The sequence below is a fragment of the Rhipicephalus sanguineus genome, chromosome 7 (assembly GCF_013339695.2).
Source record: "Rhipicephalus sanguineus isolate Rsan-2018 chromosome 7, BIME_Rsan_1.4, whole genome shotgun sequence".
Classification (NCBI taxonomy): domain Eukaryota; kingdom Metazoa; phylum Arthropoda; class Arachnida; order Ixodida; family Ixodidae; genus Rhipicephalus; species Rhipicephalus sanguineus.
This window is the reverse complement of record NC_051182.1, coordinates 42,183,052-42,204,148: the sequence shown is the minus strand read 5'-3', so window position 1 is coordinate 42,204,148 and position 21,097 is coordinate 42,183,052. Positions and strand designations below refer to the sequence as shown.

The following is a 21,097-nucleotide window of genomic DNA, read 5'->3' as shown; positions in this document are numbered from 1 at the left end:
CACAAATGTCACCCGTTGAGAACAGACACGTGTAAAGAATGGTGTCCTATTGGTAAATGGATGCAGTGGAAAGAAGCTAGTCAACAATAACGTTCAGTACCGCGCGCTGGTCCGTGTGTCGGGAATGCGTAGACGTAGTTATCAATAAATATTTATTAATTATGCAACATACATAATTGTTAAATTCATTACAGGTTACATGTAATTTACTACAGAAGTCAAACGGGTACATTTGGAGCATACATAGGACATAAACACAACACATGGTTGAAGTGAACAACGCGAATCTGATAACCCCAGTGCCTTATTAGGATGCTCCACGCTGTTTCAGCGCAACAACACCTTTCCTTTGGGAGCCGACGCTGATTTCCTTGATTTGACTTTGCTTCCTTGTTTCATTCGTGAGCGTTGTCAGGACGTTAGTCTTTCATTAAGTTGTACAGGGTTCCCACAGACTTAAGAACCTTGAAGTACCCCATCCTTTGGTCCTTTCTGAAGTAATGCCAAATCTGCCAAAGAGTGAAAAACAGCAAAAAAATGAGTAAGAAGAAAGCAGAGTAACCAAAAATAACGTTTTTTCAACATTTTTCAGGCAGTAGCATGCTAGCATGTTAGCACGTTAACATGTAGCATGTTATCTGTTTTCACCGAAAGTGGCATATTTAATCTTCTATTAAGGCTTGATGTTAAAAAAATCATCAGGGCCTGATAACATTCCGAATAGCTTCTTGAAACGGTACGCTGAATGGGTGTCAAAATACATAGACCGCTTATAACGTAAGTCGCCGGAGTCGCGAATATCCGCACTATAAGCGGTACCGCACTATAACCAAATCAACATTTTTTAAAGGTTCACTCTAAGAAAAAATCGAGTATTTGGGGAGTATTTCTGCCACACAACAATAATCGTCATCCACCTCGCGTACTTTCCTCGCGTTATCACCGCGGTCGCGGCATTTTCCGGTCACGAACGGCGCGCGTTATCAGCGCAACATAGCATTCTTGATAGGAAAGTGACGAGAGCCGGGTTTTCAAGAAAGGAAACGAGAGCAAGCCGGATGACGATTATTGTTGTGTGGCAGAAATACTCCCCACATACTCGATTTTTTCTTAGAGTGTTGCACGTGTGGAAAACATGACCAACAGACAGACAGGCGGGCGATTCCGACTATCGAGGCATGCGACTGGGACGCAAGTTTGAATCCGCTTACATTTGAAAATGTTGAACGGTTAGCGTCCGCGGACCTGCGATGCCGACATAACGAGCGCGGAAAAAATGCGCCGTCACGGTAAGTCGCCGCAGTAACATACTGCGCGTGCGTTGCGTGCGCAACGGCCTTGCGCACGCAACGGGTGAGAGAGAGCAAGACTGCGCATGCGCTAAACCTAAGAGAGATGCGTGCGCTTGCGCGCACAAGAGATGCGCACGCTAGATCTCGCCTCTTACGTTGCGCCCGCTACGGCCGTTGCGTACCTTACGGGCGCTTCTCTCGCGAGATCTCGACCGGTCGAGATAAGCAAAATGGCTGCGTCCGACAGCAGCACAAGCGGCACGGCGGTCATGGCAGCGAATAAATTCCGCGTCCATTTCGGAATTGCCCTCGATTTGGAGCTCCTTGCCTACGTGAGTAGCTTGAATCCGTTCGGGGACCCAGTGCAGTGGACAGTGATCGGTGCAAAGATGCAGGAGATATTCGATGTCGTCGAGACTGCAGTCGCCCTTCAAAAACAACCGCTCTCGGTTTGTGAGCATCAAATCGTCTATCTCTTCCCATGAAAGAGTGGCCAAAAGGCGCTGATTCGAAAGGATGCTGGAAGGCATTTTTCCTCCCTCGCTGCTGCTCGCCTCGTAGAAGTCGTACCAACCGTCACCGTTCACCACCGATCACCTCAACAAAATTTGCGCCATCGTAAAATCCTGCCTTGTCTCGTGCCTTGACTTGTGTCAACTATGATCGGCTATTGCAGTTTATTTCTTAGCCACTAGATGGCGCAGAAAAATACGCCGAGACGAAGGTGCTGACGCCTAGACGCAGTCCACGTTTCGGCTGTTGCGTACGGTAAACTAAAAATGTAGGAGACAGCCTCAACTCTAACGTACGCAGCGCGCAGGCCGTTGCGTATGTAAAGGTTTGCGCGCGCTAAACTAAAACTCTCTATTGACTCGGCACCAAACCGCAACTTCTGTAGTCCGCGGCCGCCGACATGGCAGCTAGCGCTTGTTAGGCCTAGCGTGCGCGTTGCAACTTGACATGCCGTCGCGAGAAGCTTGCCATAGACAGCACGGAGATCGGGCGTAGAAGAGATCGCGCTCGCGAGCCGAGGGCATCACGCGTGAAACGAAGTTTCGGTTCGCGAGAACAGCCGCGGCCATCATCCCGAAAAAGTCTCAAGCTTGTAAGTCAGCCTGTTGGTGGCAAAGGCGAAAGCTCAATCGCGTCTCAAAGCATTGTTACTTGCGGGGGAATCGAGGATGCACGCGCGATATCTGCGCTCTACGACGAAGCAACTATTTTCCCGACGGAGACAAACAGCGGTAACGCGCCCTTGATGCGGACGCGGGCGCCCGTACGTAGCGGAGCGCGCATGTCAAGCGGCCGAAGGAGGGGGGGGGGGCAAAGGCTTCTCCGTCGACCACCCAACCGATCCCCCTCCTCACACCACGCCCCCGCACCGGGCTGCTGCCTCCCCCCGCCATCCCCTTTTCTCCCCCCCCCCCCCCCCCCCTCCTTGTTCGTTCGTTCCGCGTCCCCTCCTCCTTCGTAACGCCGTCGCCGCTCTTCCACCGCCGGCGCATCTCCGCTGAGAAGCACGCTCGTCCCCTCGCATCTCTGAGAACGTTCCATCAGCCGCAATATAACCGGTCTTTCATCTCGGGGGACTGCCCAATAAGCGGTATGCCTATACATGGAGTTCTATATGAGGGTAAATGGGAGTCAGAAAAAACCGCATTATAGCCGGTACTGCACTGTAAGCGGTTACGTTATAAGTGGTCTGAGCCCCTAATGTTACTTATTCAAAGCCCATATGTGGGGGAGAAATATCAAGGGACTCGGAAACTGCTAGGGTCAAGCCACTTTTAAGACCGCCCGAATTCAATAACATGCACTGCATTCGAAATTCTTTAACATATAGTATACAATCACATCTGCAAATTTGCGGCCAACCATAAAATTTCACAAAACACCAGCACGGCTACAGAAAAGGTTATTCCACCAGCACTCAGTTAATTGAAACAATACATAACTTCGTTAAATCATTTAACAGAAAGTTTCCAACAAAAATTTTTTATACAAGATAGATAAGATATTCACAATTCTAAAGTAGTTAAATATATGCCAGCGTATCTAACAAATCGAGGACCATTTGTTGTCTTTGGCGACCACTGCTCCAACAGACTGCTCGTTGACTCTGGCGTTCCTCGGGGCTCTGTGTTAGGACCGCTACTTTTCCTCCTGTTATAGTTGACGACATTCCTGTTCAAACCAAACTTTACGCTGATGACTGTTTCCTTTATAAATAAGTGTGCTGTCTGACCAACGCATGCTAAATATTGCTCTGCAAAAAGTGGCTGTTTTGTGTGACCAACGGCAAATGGTATAACTACAAAAAAATAATATTTATGCAAATCGCTAATCAAAAATTCATTAAAACTTGACTATTGCATTAACCACACCAAGTTTTCTGAAGTCACACACTACAAACATCTCGGGTTATGGATCACAAATGACCTTAACAGGACCAAACACATTGATACCGCAACAAACAGAGCAATCCGAAAACTTTTCTTCCTCAAAGGAGCGTTGGAACTTTCAAACATCTTAGTTAGTCTTCTCGCATATAAATCTATCATTATACTGACCTTAGATTACGCCCCAATTATCTGAGACCCTTTCACTAAAAGCAATAGCAACGAGTTAGAAAAAGTGCAAGAAAGGTCGTTTTATTTACAATAGCTTTGGACGCACCAAAATTACGGAACTTACAGCACGAACTAATCTACCAACACTAACTGAAAGCAACCGTTTCAAAAGACAAAAATTTCTATATCAGCTGATGAAATGACACTAGGAGATATATCTTACAGAAATCCGCACATTTTCTTCTGGATACGTTACACGACAAAGGCATGAGTTCACAATACCGCCCTATGTAAACAGTAACGTTTTTAAATATTCATTCCTTTCGCGTACTATAAATCACTGGAACAAAACTAACCAACGCCAAAGTTTCGCAGCCATCTTTTGCTTTATTTTCTGCCAGCCTCAACAAGAGTGCATAAATTTATACACCTGTGCTCAGTAACCCCTTACACGTTGCATTAGTTCTGTACTGCGCAATGTTAAGCGCTTCGTGTTTGGTTTGAGATATTTTGTGAATAAGTTTTTTTGTATCCTGGCTTTCTTCATTTCGTTGCTTTTACGTTCTTGTTACCTTGTAACCTTACTCTGTGAAAATCCCTTAATAGGATGGCAGTATTTATAAATAAATAAAATAAAAATATAAGTGCGTTTCGATTTCTCTTTTTTAAATGATTCACCTCCCTGTTTTAGTATTTCTAAATCTATCAGGTCGTCTATACAACCCTAACTCTACAATCATTGTACAACTGAGCACTTCCATCGTGTTTTCAGTTTTACCTGATGTATTTTGCGGCATCTGCGCGAAAAAGGGAGCTCTTTGAAAGCTTTTTAGGAATGAGGTTCGATATTAGCTAATAAGTCAGTATTCATGCGAGACACGAATACCGCATTCCACGTGGAACGATGAAAAAAAGAACACTGGCGCTTGCTGACATTTTCACAAAAGTAAATTAATTATTTTGAAAAACAGTCACTTGCCTCATCAGCAATTGTCCTGAGTCCTTTAGGAACTGGAACGCCCAGTTTACGAAGGAATTTCTCAATCCATGTCTGGCAGTTGTTGTCTACGACGTTGTAGTCCTCAGGAGAACTCATTTTACTGAAAACCTGCATGACGGCTTCGATACTGCGTGGAATTACACCCAGATGAACCTGCAATAACGTAGTATGTCAGTGTGTAGCATGCGCCCTCCTGCCAAATGCAGCAAGCTTCAGCATGTGTTCAGCATCTATCTATCTATCTATCTATCTATCTATCTATCTATCTATCTATCTATCTATCTATCTATCTATCTATCTATCTATCTATCTATCTATCTATTATTATTATTATTATTATTATTATTATTATTATTATTATTATTATTGGTAATATAAACAATATACGCTTCAAGGGGCCACTAGCACATAAATTTAAAGGACACGGACAGGACTGTAAACAACTGGTTATCTAACACATGTGCGACTCTTCTACATATATGTGTGCGTATACCATTTGCGCCTATCTTTAGCGTCATTTCGTAACGTCTCGCTCAATGTGAAAAATTACGCCACATTCACCTTCCCGCCGCATGCTTCGCATCACATTGATTTCCATGATGCGTGGGATCTGCCGAATGTTTTCCCGACTGAGGCTGCCCTTACGGAAATGTCATATATGGCACTTATATAAATTATATGCGGCCATATATGAGTATATATGTCTGCATATGTGGCTACCGCTTACCATATATGGATGTAAATAGGGCCATATATGGCGCTATTGGCCCATATATGGAGACAAATACAGCCATATATGGCGCGGCTGGTCCATATATAGAGTGAAATGCTGTCATATATGGCACGGCCACACCATATATGTATATCAAGTAGATCCATATATGGGGTTGTGCTACCATATATGGGATGAACAACGTATATACGGCACGAGTTACTAACATATATGGGGATTGTCATATATGGCAATACGTACAGGAAGGTGGCCTAATTGGTAATACACCAACAAGAGTATCAAGTGTAAACATTGTTGCAATGCAATCATAAAAGATAAAAAAAATAAGGTCTATGTACGTGTCAGTGCATGGTTCACTCGTGTATAGCTTGTACTGAGTTTTACATGAACTTTAGGTTTCCAACAATAAGTGGCAATTATTACGACGTCATTATTATATATACGAGATGTTTTTACAAGGGCGCTATCCTGTCCGCACATATAATACATGCAAGCTCCCAAACCTCGCTATTCTCATTAACCAAGCCGATGTGTATAGTTGTGGTATATAAAAAACGCCATGCATGCAACTTCTATTGTTCACAGATGGTTAAATAAAAGCTAGTTTTAATGCAGCTTTTTATCTCGCACATCAGTAGACAAACTTCGAAGTTTGTGATGGCTATATGCTGGACACTTCATTTAACGAGGTTTCTGTGAACGTTGTTTACTCACATCTGGGATCACTTTCAGTTGGCATTTACCATAGTAGTATGCGCAGAGCAATATTTGAGGCAGTATTTTCAAAAACAAAAATGAGACAGTACAACTCGCAGGCCTTATGCTTACATTAAAAATTGGTGTCGTGCTCATGTCTTGCAAAGATGCGCTTTGCGCTTCATTTGGCTGCGTATAAACTTCTTGAATGTGCAGATCGTCAACTTAATGTCCATTTGTAATGAGTACATTCAAAGAATTCATTTGATGCGAGGTTTGAAAGCGTCAGTTGAATCTCACTCGATACATACTTAAGGGGTATACGTTAAGAAGTGTCCAATTGACGCACACACGATGCACATTTAATTCACCAATTAAGCGCTCAGAATGCTGCAGTTTTATAACACCGAATTCACCAGACTTCTATTTTGTGCGTGTCATTTCTTGATCGGGATCGCTAATAAGTGCACCAATTGCCTTAAATGTTACCTTGCGAATACATTTATCACGAGACGTTATTGTGAATAATTAAGGGCCTTACATAAACCAGACTGGCCATTCTATTTACAGCGCTCCGTAGAGCAGCCACGTAATAAATAAAACTACGTGGGGCTATATCCTTTCAACACTAACAGTGTGGCGCATATGCTTGTGAACTATACGCGAATACGTATACATATGCGCGCACATGCATAATTACACGCTCGCGCGCAGCGGCTCATGGGTACGCGGACACACCCGTTTGTTTCAATGGGGCCATATAATTTTTGCCATGGGAGTAATATCGTTGATTCAACGTTCATCTAGGGTTTGTAGGAACAGTACATTTATTATTACCATTATTATTATTATTATTATTATTATTATTATTATTATTATTATTATTATTAAAGCATGAGAAGTAAGATAAATATCCGGATCGAATACGTCGTGGCAGCCAGCGTACGTGAAGCAGCGAATTGCAGATTCTACGAACGCCTCCCTAAAAGGTCATGCACCTGTCATTCTCGGCAGCCAGCGGGGATAGAGCGAGCCCTATTGTCCCGAAACCCGCGTGACTAGTTAAACGCGGGGCTGCTTGCACTCGGCGGACACAAGCGAGGACGAGCGATTCCGGTCTGAGGGGTGAGCAATTCGGCGAATGCATACTGGAAACTTGCACTGCACGCAGGAACACAGACGACCAGAAGGCCCGTAGGCCCATCTACGGTTGCGATAAAGAAAATAACACACGAAATGTTTAACTTGCAAGGTGTTAATATCGCGTTAATAATTATGAAGAGTTGAAACTTTGTTTGCCAATAAGCTTCGCAAAATTTACTGCAGCGACAACTGTGTAAATTGGTGATCTCACGGACACCTTAGCGCTGCATCATGATCGAGGCTGTATCCATCCGCGCCGCTGTTGCTTCTTTGCTGACCGGAGCAGCATGCGCGGCTCGTGTTCTTCACTTGTGGTCTCTCTTGCTCTTATTTCGTGTTCAGCGACTGCTTTGATTTTGCACTGACTTCAACGCAGACCTAAGGAATTTACTTCTCTGCATGTGGTGCAATTGTGGATGCAGAGGCAACTGTGTTTTTGTGGAGAGGCCGTTGGTTGGACCATCGTTAACTTTTGGTGCGGAAAAATGGACGCCTAAGCTTGCGTGCAAGTTTTCCTCGCATCTTCCTTTCTGAAAAGCTGTACGGATAAGTGTGGTCGTCTTAAGTTGTGATTAAGTTCCTCTGGATTTACTGGCTCTGTACATCACAGCCTCTGCTAAATTTTAAGGTAAGTTTATCGTTTTCATTGCCTTCTTACGCTGTACTCGAAAATTATGAAAACTCACAAAGGGTAGTGCATTGCATGTTTTGATTAGTATATGACTGCATAATAATTGTGGTTACGTGATTAAGCCGTCGTATTCTAGCTATTTTATTTTTACAACACCATTTTGTTTTGTTTTTTCTATTTCTTCCAGACATGACTCCCCCAATTTATCGGAAGCAAGCGCTGTACCAACTAAATTATGGCTTTCGTGTTATTGTAGTTTTCGTAAAAATAAAAAAAAATATATCTGGATATATTTTTTTGCTTTGACATTTGAGAGAACACCAAAAGTGAATTACAACTTACGCAATTAACAAATGAAAAACAGTTGGCAATCCGCATCCCCATGTATGTGTCATGACATTTATGTGCCCGTGTCCTAATTTGTCGGTTCTCGCCCAGCTTTTACCTTGTTTTTAGAATTACGCTTGTCTTGAAGATATGTGCCCGTGTCCTAATTTGTCGGTTCTCGCACAGCTTTTACCTTGTTTTTAGGATTACGCTTGTCTTGAAGATAAGTGCACACGGCTAAAACTTCTTGCGAGGGCAATTCTAGAAGACGGTGTACAGTACTCGCGGATTGAAACGGGACAATTTAGGACCAATTAACGCACATACTTTCGTCTCCACCGTCTTCAGTTCAGGTCATATCGGCGTAATTTCGACTCGAACGCGTAGACCAGAGCAACATTATATGTAGAAACCAGATTAGTTGTGATATGATGTGGTTATCTCGAGCGGTTGCGCATACCAGTCGTTATACTAAAAAAAATGTGATGTCGCCTTTGAATCCGTGAGCACTGTACGTAATTTTGTACAAGTCGACAAATTAAACCCGACTGATCTGCTTAGGGCTTGCAACTGATTAAAATATTAATGTTTTAGTAGCTGTATCAATAGCAGGCAACGTTTTGAAAACAAAATTTTTTAGCGTCTGGTTTTCCAGAAATGTCACTCCATTTCTACTCGAACAGAGACTTATAGCCGCCATTTTTTCCACTATACTTGCACATCACAAGCTTGCGTACCAGCCGCTATTGGTCGAACTCCATAAAGGTTAAATATCATGTCCCCTAAATCATTCAATGCACACGCAGTACACATGCTCAGTGGCAAGTAGATAATTAATTTGTCTCGCAAAGGAATCCCAATTGACACGCAACAATATTCTCAATAAAAACACGGTGGACAATGTGTTTATGAAACTGAATAGTAAAAATACGTTCTTTGTGCGCAAAACGGTTCAGAAAAGACAGATAGGACAGAGCGCACTCCTATCTGTCTTTTCTGAAACGTTTTGCGCACAAAGGACGTATGTTTCCTTTTAGAATGCAGTACCAACCAGCCCAAGTAGCCACCCTGTTGAAACTTAATAGAATATGTCGATAAGCACTCAATTTAAACACAATGTATCTTTTCGTGAAAAGTTGATATAGCCTGAATGAAATCACTAAAAAGAAACAAGAGAGCAACTTATTTGCATGCTTTTTAGCTACATGGGCACAAAATGCTTCGATCGTGCATGTTAAAAGAATATAACTGATCTGAATCTTAGCTGCCTTGCCAAACTGTTGTTGTGCAGTGAATGTCTCCATACATTAAAATAACTTGACTAACAGTCATGTGCTGTCCCCAACAGTAATAAACAGCAAAATGACAGTTCTAGCAATAAAGCTTTGAGGATAACTGTAATTTTTCTTGGGAGGGCAGTGAAACAGCTCACAACCATCGTGTTGAAAACACGACTGCTACTGCAGATCGTTGGGTGGCATCAATTATCATGGAGCATTATTTCTAGCTGTAGAATGATTTCTGCAGCTTTAATTTATGCCGTCCACACTAGCGGAATTCATATGTAGCATTCATCTATATATGGCTATATATAAAAGTACCCATATAAAGCCATATATGGCTTGCATTCATATATAGGCCTCATCCATATATGGGTATATCAGGAATTGGGCATATCAGGCCATATATGGCCATATATGGCACATATCAGGAATTGGGCATATCAAGCCATATATGGCTATATATGGCACATATATGGCGAATATTCATATATGGGCCTGATATGCCCAATTCCTGATGTGGCCATATATGGGAATTTTTATATATGTCCATATATGGAATTTTTGTAAGGGTGAGGTGGGCATCAAAATTCCGGCTTTTAAGGCTGTTTTGGAGCAGCTGGGAGCAATTTTTGCATTTTTTATACCTTGAGAGCTGCTTGGCGCAAGAAAACGGAATCATATAAAAACTGCGCAATATGCGCAGCTGTACCAGAAGTGATTATATCACGACTAATATGGTCGCACTATTTATGTGTAACCGACTTCTCCAGGCATCTACCATGCTAAGTTGGCGACCTACGCCTTTGTCCAGCGCGAGGTTGCATGCATTTAGGAAAAACAATGGTACTTATTTGAACTTCGATCTAGTACATTCTTGTTGCATCATTCACAACCAGTCTACTAACTGCAGGTATAACTGTTCTCACTAACCTTAATACTTTCGCAGTCATGGCCTTAGTAGTACGGTTACTATCAACAGTAAATTAAAATTACCCAATAATAGGTCGATATTGCTTGATGCGTTACCAAATGATAGGTCGACTTGCTTTATGTGTGCCGTTGGCATGTCGAATTTATTAGAAAAGCATCGGCTCATAGAAACAAGTGAGGCAGTACGGTTGACTGGTTGATGTGGCTTAATATCCACAGTGACTGGGGCTATGAGAGAAGTTGAGGAAACAGCATTATCTTGTTGAGCGCTTATTACGTCATGTGAGTGGATCCTGGTGCACCCACCACAATGATATCTACACATAACAATATACTGTATAAATAGAGACATGAACGAACCGTAAACGGAAACACACACATACAAGCGCACATTACAGAGTGTTTCAAGAAATGTGTCCGAAAATCATCACAACTAAGGGAACTGGAACACTCGGCCGCTGCCTTTGTAAATACTTCTTCTGTTGCGGCAGACATATTAAAGTACTAACGACATTAGTTACGGCAATAATTAATGAAATCAAGCTGATTAACTACTTATTGTAGGCAGGTGGCTGGGTGAAATGGGAGAATTCGGTTCCTTGCTGGGAAGAGCCCATAACCGCTTTAGGAGTTCGAAAAAGAGGCCTCTGTTAATTATTGCAGAGTAATAAAATTCGACCAAATTCGCTGACAAAACCGAAACTGAAGAGCAAATGAGCACCGTTAGCAGACGACCAGAATGACGTCACTGTTCACGACCACGATTGAAGTGGTGGTATTTATTTTACATTTGTTAACGTATGTGCGCCAAGCCTGCCGTAATCCCAAGCGTCGCCCGCACACGCACTAAGAAAAGTAAATCGATGGTTGATATAACGACTCGCGGTCATTGTGGACGTCTCGGAAGAGTATGTCAGTTGCGCTCTTCCGCGTTTCGGTTTCGCCAGCGAAATGAGCGATATTTCCGTAACACTAATGAAATTACCAGCGTCCGCTTTTGAAAATCTCAAAGTACCAATGGACTCTTGGCACAAAGGGCTCCAACTCTCCCATTTATCTGGCCGCCTGCCTCCATTAAAAAAGATAATTAGTTTAATTTCTTTATTTACTGCCGTAATGGTGGCCTCTAAACGTGTTAAGGTGCCCGCCGCCACAGGAAAGGTAATTGTGTAAGCAGCGGGCAAATATTGCATTTCCCATACGTCTTAGAATTTTCGGAAACCTTTCCTGAAACACCCTGTATATAGCCTCCACCTTTGCGTAGAGCGCGTTGTGCTGGTGAGCAGCTATGCACTCACAGACATATAATGAATGAGTTGGACCCAGATTCGGACACATTGCTACATTCGAAAACGTGTGCCGTGAAACAAACTAAACGCTGTTATTCGAACTAAATCAAGACTATTTTTGAAATCAAGAGTTCGACGAATCCTCGTCTGGTCGGGAGCAATCATGGTCAAAAGGTAAAAAAGAAGGCGCCGACCGATAAAATCAGTCGAACGCCGGGCCGTCGCATTATTCATGCCTCAACCAAAAATTTTTCTTCGGTATGTGGATGACTGTTTCTCCGTTGTAAAGAACGATGGCCTGGATGCGTTTTGTTCACACCTAAACTCAATTGAGCCGGCCATAAGTTTCACACTTGAACTGGAGACGGATCGTCGCCTTCCATTCCTTGACATTTTAGTGCAGCGTGAACGGACAGGACTCCGTTTTACCATGTATCGAAAGGCTACACACACAGGACGCTACCTCAACTTTAGTTCAATTCATCCTGATGGCCACAAACGCCCCGTCGCCTCCTCACTCATACAACGCGCGCAACAAATCTGTAGCTCTTCAGACGACTTGCAAAATGTGCTCGCATTGGTGCATGCTGACTTTTCAGGCAACGGCTACCCTGCATCGTTTGTTAATTCTGTGCAGCGCCAATTATCCCGTCCGCCTATTAGTGCCTCCTCCCTGCCTGCTCCCTGTAAACGTGCCGCGATACCGTATGCTCCCGGAACCAGTGAGCCCTTAGCATGCGTGCTCCGTTCCTATGATGTACACGTGCCGCATGTGTCGGTAAAGAAGCTGAAAAGTGTGCTGACAAACGTGAAGGGCAAGCTTCCTAAAGAGAAGTTCTCAGGCGTCGTCTACAATATTCCCTGTGCAGCCTGTGACCATGTGTACATCTGCGAGACAGGCGATTTCCAAAGGCGCCTGAAGGAAGACTGTTATGATGTTAAAAAAGAAAAAGTGTCTTCAAATGCACTCGCCGAGCATTCTGTGTCAAAGATACATGATATTGGCAGGGCCAGTGCGCATGTGGTAGCCACTGAAATAAATCTAACCTCGCGACTTTATCTTGAGTCATTACTAACCCAAACCACCGATACCCTTTTAAATCCTAATGACAGCACCCTTCCTTCTGTTTACGCACGCTGTTTGCGCCATCTATTTGCACGTACATAGTCAACCCCCGTTCTTTCATTGCTTCATTTGTGAACAAGGCCCCCGTACGGGATCCGAAACGTCTTTGCTATTTTTTAAAGTGTATTTGGTTGGTGTCTTCTTTTTTACCTTTTGACCAAGAATATTTTTATTTGCCTAAATTTTCTATAAAACTGTCAAATTAAGCTTAACATAGGCCAGCAGACGTAGAAACGTTTACTAGCCAGCCACGTACGCCCGTAGTAACCGTTACAAATCCTGACACGCGGAGTAGTAATAAGATTTACTACCTCTAACATATCTACAATAGCAAAACGTTAGCTACACGTGGTAATGTTGACATGGGGTTTTTAATGCCGCAGCTACTAATTTCTTGCTTCTTTTTAAAGAGCATAACATGGAAGCGCTTTCTGCTTCGAAGAAACGTGCGAACATCAACGCTTGAACACTGTCTCCATAAACACCATGAAGAGATTGAGTATCAGTTGTGTGATTCCTGAAAACACATACGCTATATAAACAACGGCCACTTGGAACCACCGACTCACCTTGTCTTTCGGAAGCTCATTCCAATCAGCGGGTTTCATGCTTGCCACGAGCTTCTTATCCTCTTCAAGGGCTTCGAACTTTAACGTCGTTCCATTACTAAATTTGCAGTACAGCGCCCAGTGCATGCACGAATGAGCTTCTTGCGAGAAGCTGCTTGCCAGGGAAGCAATGAACATGCTTTGTGCAGGCGTATTCCCTATGGGTGAGAAGGCCACAATGATTTCGCAGGTATCCATCAGAGGAGTGATACTGCCACTCATGTATTCAGGGTATCTGGTGCACATACTCAGCGTTCTGTAATGAGACAAAAAAGAGCAGATTAGAAGTAACACTACAAGCAACTGTATGTTCCGTGATGACACAACAAATCTTAATTACGGGCGTATTCCGCGCCAAAAGTTCCAGCCATTTTACAAGTCATCTCAACTGTATTCGAGAAAGATCGGGCAGATTTGTTGCATTGAAAACAGTGAATATCCAGAATATTTCGCAGATAAAGCTTTTCGGTCACGAAGAGGCCTCCTGATTTTGCAGAACGTTGTCTGATTGATGTGGGTCGTAAATGTTTTTCTCAGTGCATCCTTTCTTGTTTCAGTACTATGTTTGGTTTAGATATTAGGATAAGGCGCTTGCGGAATGTACGCAAAGCTCAATACCATTACAGCAAATTTTCTCTCCCTTCAAAAATTTTGCCAAAATATTCAGTGTTGTCATTCTTCCCTTGTCATATTGCGCTACGTATGAATATACGAGTAATCATTACCTACTGTGCGGAAAGTATCCGGCGTGGACGGATACTTGTGCACAGTATCCACACAGTATATGTGCACAGTATAATGTGCATAGCATGCCAGCCTACGAGACCCTTGCTATGAATGAGGGAAAGAAGATGACTGTTAAGGGCTCGTTTTCTTTGCTAGACACAATATTAGTGAGAATGAAATTCATAGCAAGGGTCTCGTTCTGGCAGACTTGATGCCTTCAGGTGGAATGCGAGGGATTATTGGTCAGCTGCCAGCTCGTAAAAAGATCACGTGCTACGTGACGCCAGAAAGGCAGAAAAAGAGTGTTCCACACTCGCCGCCATGGCTGCGATTGGCGCTGACTAACACTCCAAGGTTTAATGCACATATATACCCTGAAGTGTCTCTACGAATCGTTAGATCAAGTCGTGAGACATCTAAAGGTGAAACGTACAGAGCCGGTGTTTAAAAACAAAACGAACTGATTTATTTGCTACACCAAGAAAGAAACGTCCACACAGCTCAAGTGGTTCGCTGGCGACTGATGTTCCGTGCCGACTCCGCTGGGCTCTCCTCCTCGCACCACAAACGCGCACACACACACACAAAACATCCACCGACACGTGCGGCATTGTCCCCCCGTTTTACGGCCCATTCAGTGAGACGCCCTTTCAGTGCTTCAAGGCCACGCACCCGGGGGCCGTATGCCACACATGTGGCTTTTCTCAGTGCTCGGATCTCCGAAGAAAAAAAACTGTCCGCGACACACTCCCCGCCGCAATGACAAGGTCATTTCCTTCTTTAAGTGGTTAGTTCAAGCGGGTACAGCAGCTGAATCGACCTACGAAGAGTCGATCCGCCGGGCATACGCACTTCAAAGGCCCTCACTCTGCCGTCTCTGCCAGTGAGTCCCCTTTCTATTGTGCCCATTTTCCACCGCTGTCTTGGCTGGGCGGTCTCTCTCAGTAGCACCACGTCGCCGATGTTTATTTGTTTAAAGCGTTGGTTCCGCTTCGTGCGGGTCGCCTGTAGCTCGTGCAAGTACTCTGTTGTCCATCGGCGCCAGAAACCCGCCAGGAACCTGTCTCTTCTCGAAATCATTTGTTTCAGGTTCATACAGGATAAGACGCCGATTTCTCGTGGCAGCAATGCAGGCAGTGCAGTCAATCGCCTTCCCGTGAGAAACGATGCTGGACAGAGTGGTTCGGGCTCATTGGGCTCTGCGTGAACATGAGTGAGGGGGCGAGAATTCATGACAGCCTCAACCTCTGTCAACAATGTAGCCATTTCCACAAAACCAACGAAGCTAGTTCCAAGTGTCTTCTTCAATGCTTGCTTCGTAAGTCCTACGAGGCGCTCGTAAAACCCGCCCCACCATGGTGCACTCTCAACAATGAACTTCCATTTAACACGGGAATTCGCGATGTAGTCGCGCACCTCCTCGCTTCGGACTGCCGACCAAAGAGAGGCCAAATCCTTGTTGGCCTTCTTAAAGGTTGGTGCATTGTCGCTGTAAATTGTGCTCGGAATGCCACGTCTTGCTATGAATCTCCTGAAGGCAAGAAGAAAAGAGGTTGTTGACATGTCGTTTACTAGCTCTAAATGAACCGCTCGGGTTACTCCGCAAGTGAACAAGGCGATGTAGCATTTCGCAGCAGATGCCCCCTTAATGAGAAGAGGTCCGGCAAAATCTAGACCAGTTACCTCAAAGGGCTGAGCCTCCGTTATTCGGTCTCTCGGCAGAGGAGCGAGTACCTCGTTGGCAGGTAGTGCATGAAAGCGCTGACACGTTACGCATTCTCTCAGGGACTTCTTGACGAGCTGTCGAGCTCCAACCACCCAGTACTTCTCTCTAAGTTGCGTCAGAGTGTCGCGAATTCCTCCATGAAGTACCTGGTGATGACAATGTCTAATTAGGAGCTTTGCTACGCTGCTTTCCTTGGGTAGCACGCTTGGGTGTTTGGCCTCATAGCTCATGTTGCTATGTTGCAGTCTTCCGCTGATTCTCAGTACTCCCATTTCGTCAATCATGAGTGATGTGTTTCTCAGTGGGGAATCTGATGGAAGCTGCCGTTCTTCTTGAATACTCTTGAACTCCCTTAGCAGCCCCTTTTTCTGTTCGTGACGGATCCAAAACAACTCAGCTCGATTCAATTCAGTTGTCGAGAGGGCTCCGCATTCAAAGTCTTTTTGTCTCACCATTGCAACAAAGCGCAGCACCCAAGCAGTGACACGGATCAGCCTGGTGAAAGAGCTGAATCGCTTGACGTCCACAAGATCATTGGGAGGAGTTGAAGATACTGTTGCCGGTAACACCTTAGTCTCCATCTTCTGTTCTAATTCGGTGTTGGTAAACGTGGTCTCCGGAAAACCTTGAGGCCACTCACTTTCCGGCGAAAGCACCCATAACGGTCCTGTCCACCACAGCTCACACGTTGCCAAACGAGAGGCAGGCAGGCCGCGAGTAAGGAGATCCGCCGGGTTTTCCTTGCCAGGACAGTCTCTCCAGGTGTAGTCACTGGTGCTGGCTTGAATTTCGAGGACGCGGTTGCGCACAAACTCCTGCCATTTATGACCGTTCCCACGTATCCAACAGAGAGCGATTGCCGAGTCTGTCCACAAAACAACTCGCTCAGGACGTTCTTCAAGCGTCGTCAACAAGTACTGACATAATCGAGATGCAAGTAGGCATGCCATGAGCTCCAGTCTTGCGAGGGTCAATTTCTTGAGAGGTGCAACTCTTGACTTGCTCATAACAATTGTTGAGGTGACTCCCTCGCTTGTCTCGATAACCAGGTAGGCCACTGCGCCGTAGGCTACTGGGCTGGCGTCGGCAAATATGTGCAAACATGTCATCTGCTGGCCGCTTACGTTTGCTCCGTAATGACGTGGTACGTGTATGTCAGGAATGTGCTGCAGCTCGTCTCTCCATGCGCTCCACTCCCCTTCGATGTCTTCCGGCAGGATGTCGTCCCACTCAATATTTCTCAGCCATAGCTCCTGGAACAAGATCTTAGCTCGCACGAGAAAGGGAGACAACCATCCCAGCGGGTCGTAGATCCTAGCTGTTGTTTGGAGCATGGAGCGCTTGGTGGCCCTTTCTGAGGCATTGTCGCTAACACAAGGGACGAAAGTCAGCTCATCTGTTATGGGATCCCAGGCCAGGCCCAAAACTTTCAGCACGCCGGGTAAGAATCCCAGATGTTTGGGTGCAACACCATCTCCCTCAAACCGCCGCCGTAGGCGCTCGCTGTTGGAAGACCACTTGTGGAGTTTCATTGAGGCGGCGCTGAATATAGCGTTGGCCTCCGTGTACAACCTCAGAGCCTCTTTTTCGCTGTTTGCTCCAGTCAAAAGATCATCCACATAGAGGCTTCGCTTCAGACGACCTGCGGTTGACGGGAACTGAACTTCGCATGCCTTTAAATGATGTTGCAGCGTAGCCGAAAGTAAGAACGGACTGGCCGTGGTTCCAAATGGGACGCGCTTCATGCGCCATGTGTCAATGACAGGCAACGTTTCTCCAGGCCGAGGGGTATCTCGGTACCACATGAATCTCAAAGCGTCCCTATCTTCTGGTCTTACTCCGATTTGTAGGAAGGCCTGCTCAATGTCTGCGACCAGGGCGACACGATAGCTCCGGAAGTTTAGCAACAGGCCGACGAGATCTGCCGTCATATTTGGTCCAGTCTCGAGGTTTTCGTTGAGACTCTTCGAATTCTTTATGCTTGACGAAGCGTCGAATACAACCCGGAGTTTTCTGGATTCTCGAACGACGGCCTGGTGCGGCATGTAATAGAGGACGTGGTTGTCGTTAGCATCGCTTGCAACCCGTTCCGCCATATCCATCGCATGGTACCGCCTAATTGCTTGGTCATATTCCTCGAGCAAGTCAGGGGACTTCTTGAGACGGTTAGTCAGCTGATTAAGTCTTTTCATGGCGACTGCCCTGTTGTCCCCGAGAGCTATTTCATTTTTCCAGGGCAGCGAGACTTCGTAGCGTCCGTCGACCGTGGCGACCGTGCCTTCAAAGAAATCCAGCGTAGGACTTCTTGTTTCCTTCCCTTCAAGAACGCCAATCGACTCTAGCGTCCAAAACTTGCTGAGCATGTCGCCTGTCCCCTCGATAACCGAAGTGCGGAGCGTCACGGTTTGGGTGCAGTGACTGTCGTTATTGCTTCCCTCAACGGGACCCTGCACCGTCCATCCCGCTGCCGTTTCCACTGCTCTGAGCCGTTTCCCTAATTTGACCGTTCGGCCAGTGGTCAGCTCCCATAGGTAATCGGCTCCAATCAGCAAGCCAATGTCTTTCGGACCGTCGCCGTTGCTGAAATCAGCACATGCGTATCCCAAAGCTTCCAATTTCTCCCATGTTTGTTTTGGTGGTTCGGGAATCGTTTGGTCGCATATCACATCCGTCTCAAGCACTTCAAGTTCCCGCTTCTCACCCCTTTTCGCTTCCAGGAACACCTTTACTCTTCGAAATGGCCGTTCTTCTTGGTGTCCTCCAAAGAAGCCAACACTCAGTTTCTCTTGTCCCACCAGCTCACATCCAAGCTTCTGTGCGGTAAGTGAGGTGATATAGGAGCGCTGGCTACCCCCATCAAACATAACTCGCACGCGAGCATTTGACGACTTTCCGCTACACTGAACCGTTGCTGTTTGCAGCAAAACTGTTTGTTTAGGAACAGTCCCGTCTTTGGTGACAGCTTCGAGACTGATTTGCGTGCTAGTGACGGCATGGTTAGCATCTGGTGGTCTGGTCGGGTACGATGGGTCACACATGGTCGTTGCATGCTTCCGCTGGCATTTCGCGCATCGCACATTCACACGGCATGCACTCGATAAGTGCCCTCGCCTCGTGCACTTGAAACATCGCCCGGACGATCGCAGAAGCTGTCTTTTCTCTTCAAGTGCTTTTGCGGCATCGCAATTTGTCGTTGCATGCTCGCTCTTTCCACAAAAGAAGCAGTCCCGCGGTGTCACGTTCTGATGCAACATTGCCGACGATTGGGCAGTTGTGCCATGCATTCTTGAGTTCGATTTTTGCTTCTGACTGGGAATCTCCCTCGAGGGCTGCTTTAAGTCCAAACTCTGAAGTGCAGCAAGATTTTCTCGGCTCTCGACTTCGACTTTTAGGAAAGACAGGAGTTTGTTGAAAGTGTTCACTGTACCTCTGTCTCCCTCCGGTGTTGTTGGCTCCGGTCCCTCGGTGGACGAACTCCGCTGATCGTCGAAGGTAGAGTTGGCGTCCGTGGCGCACTTCCTTCCAAAGTCGAGAAGAATGTCCCGAGGAATGGCCCTCTGAACCACAGGTAGCAGCATTGCACCGTAGGTGTGGAGTTTCCTTCCCAGCGACTCAAGTCCGCATATGTGTGCGGCCAGAGTGTCGTAGAGGCGGCGAAGGCTTCGTACGTCATCCGAAGAGCGCACCGGTTTGATGTCTAGCAGGCTCCTCATGTGCTCTTGCATCAGGAGCTCGTTGTTCCCGAAACGACCTTTCAGAAGCTCTACGGCGTCGCGATAGCATCGAGACGTAGGTGGTATCCCCGCAAGAGCAGCAGCAGCATCGCCGGTGACTGACGACCTCAGGTAGTGGAATTTGTCAAGTAGTGACAGTTCTTCGTTCTTGTCAACCACCTGTTCAAACACTTCCCAAAACGGCTGCCAGTCTGAGCGCCGCCCGCTGAACTTCACAAGCTCAAATTTCGGGAGCTTCACCCTTGTCCTAAGCTCCGACGTTGTCTGTGAAGCGCTGCCATTTCCCGCTGGTTCGGCGTTCGTTGGGCGACTCGTAACAGTCATTTGCCGCTGCAGGCGAGCGAGGCAGGCTACGATGCGGTCTTTATATTCGCAGGTCTGTTGGAACTCGTTCTCCGCGTCTTCATCTGTCACCAGGGGCTCTATTTCGTCGTTAACCGAGTTCACTTCGTTATTCCAACTGGCAAGTCTGGCGTGCAGGATAGCCGCTTCATTTTCATCGAGTGGCTGTGGCCGATTCTCGTAGTCGTTGATGAGTCGAGTAATTTGAGCTCGTATGACCTTTCTCTTCTTTACGAGACGTTCCATCGTTAAGCAAATTCGTTAAACAGTTCGCTCACCGGAGTAGAGTCACGTCCGTCGTTGCCGAGGCGTTCAAGGCGTGGAGTCGTTGACGGTTGAATAAACAACACAAAGTCCACGGCGAGAAATTCCCGGGTTTCGGCACCAAGAGTGAAGTGTCTCTACGAATCGTTAGATCAAGTCGTGAGACATCTAAAGGTGAAACGTACAGAGCCGGTGTTTAAAAACAAAACGAACTGATTTATTTGCTACACCAAGAAAGAAACGTCCACACAGCTCAAGTGGTTCGCTGGCGACTGATGTTCCGTGCCGACTCCGCTGGGCTCTCCTCCTCGCACCACAAACGCGCACACACACACACAAAACATCCACCGACACGTGCGGCATTGTCCCCCCGTTTTACGGCCCATTCAGTGAGACGCCCTTTCAGTGCTTCAAGGCCACGCACCCGGGGGCCGTATGCCACACATGTGGCTTTTCTCAGTGCTCGGATCTCCGAAGAAAAAAAACTGTCCGCGACATACCCCATAAAGTGAACGAGAGGATGACCGCCGCCGTAGCTCAGTGGTAGAGCATCGGACGCGTTATTCGAAGATCGCAGGTTCGGTCCCTGCCGGCGGCAAGTTATCTTTTCGTCCGCTTTACTTTCTTCACATTTATATTCTAAATACTACAGATAACACCCCCTATACTTTCCTTGG

General features: G+C 45.9%; 1 protein-coding gene across 1 annotated transcript; it reads right to left on the bottom strand.

Annotated features, from left to right (window-relative positions):
* Positions 1-13,854: 13,854 nt before the first annotated feature.
* On the bottom strand, positions 13,855-20,402 carry LOC119398643 (uncharacterized). Its single transcript, XM_037665474.1, has 3 exons — positions 19,508-20,402; positions 16,533-18,991; positions 13,855-13,884 (listed from the first exon to the last, which is right to left on the bottom strand). Exons 1-3 carry the CDS (start codon positions 20,400-20,402, stop codon positions 13,855-13,857), a joined length of 3,384 nt encoding a protein of 1,127 aa, XP_037521402.1.
* Positions 20,403-21,097: the final 695 nt, after the last annotated feature.

Coding starts and splice junctions, on each gene's coding strand:
- LOC119398643 (XM_037665474.1), bottom strand. CDS start 20,402: ATGGAACGTCTCGTAAAGAAGAGAAAGGTCATACGAGCTCAAATTACT. Junction 18,992..19,507: donor AACACCGGAGGGAGACAGAG/GTACAGTGAACA, acceptor TGCTGCAAACAG/CAACGGTTCAGTGTAGCGGA. Junction 13,885..16,532: donor TGCTGCGCTTTGTTGCAATG/GTGAGACAAAAA, acceptor GTCTCATTACAG/AACGCTGAGTATGTGCACCA.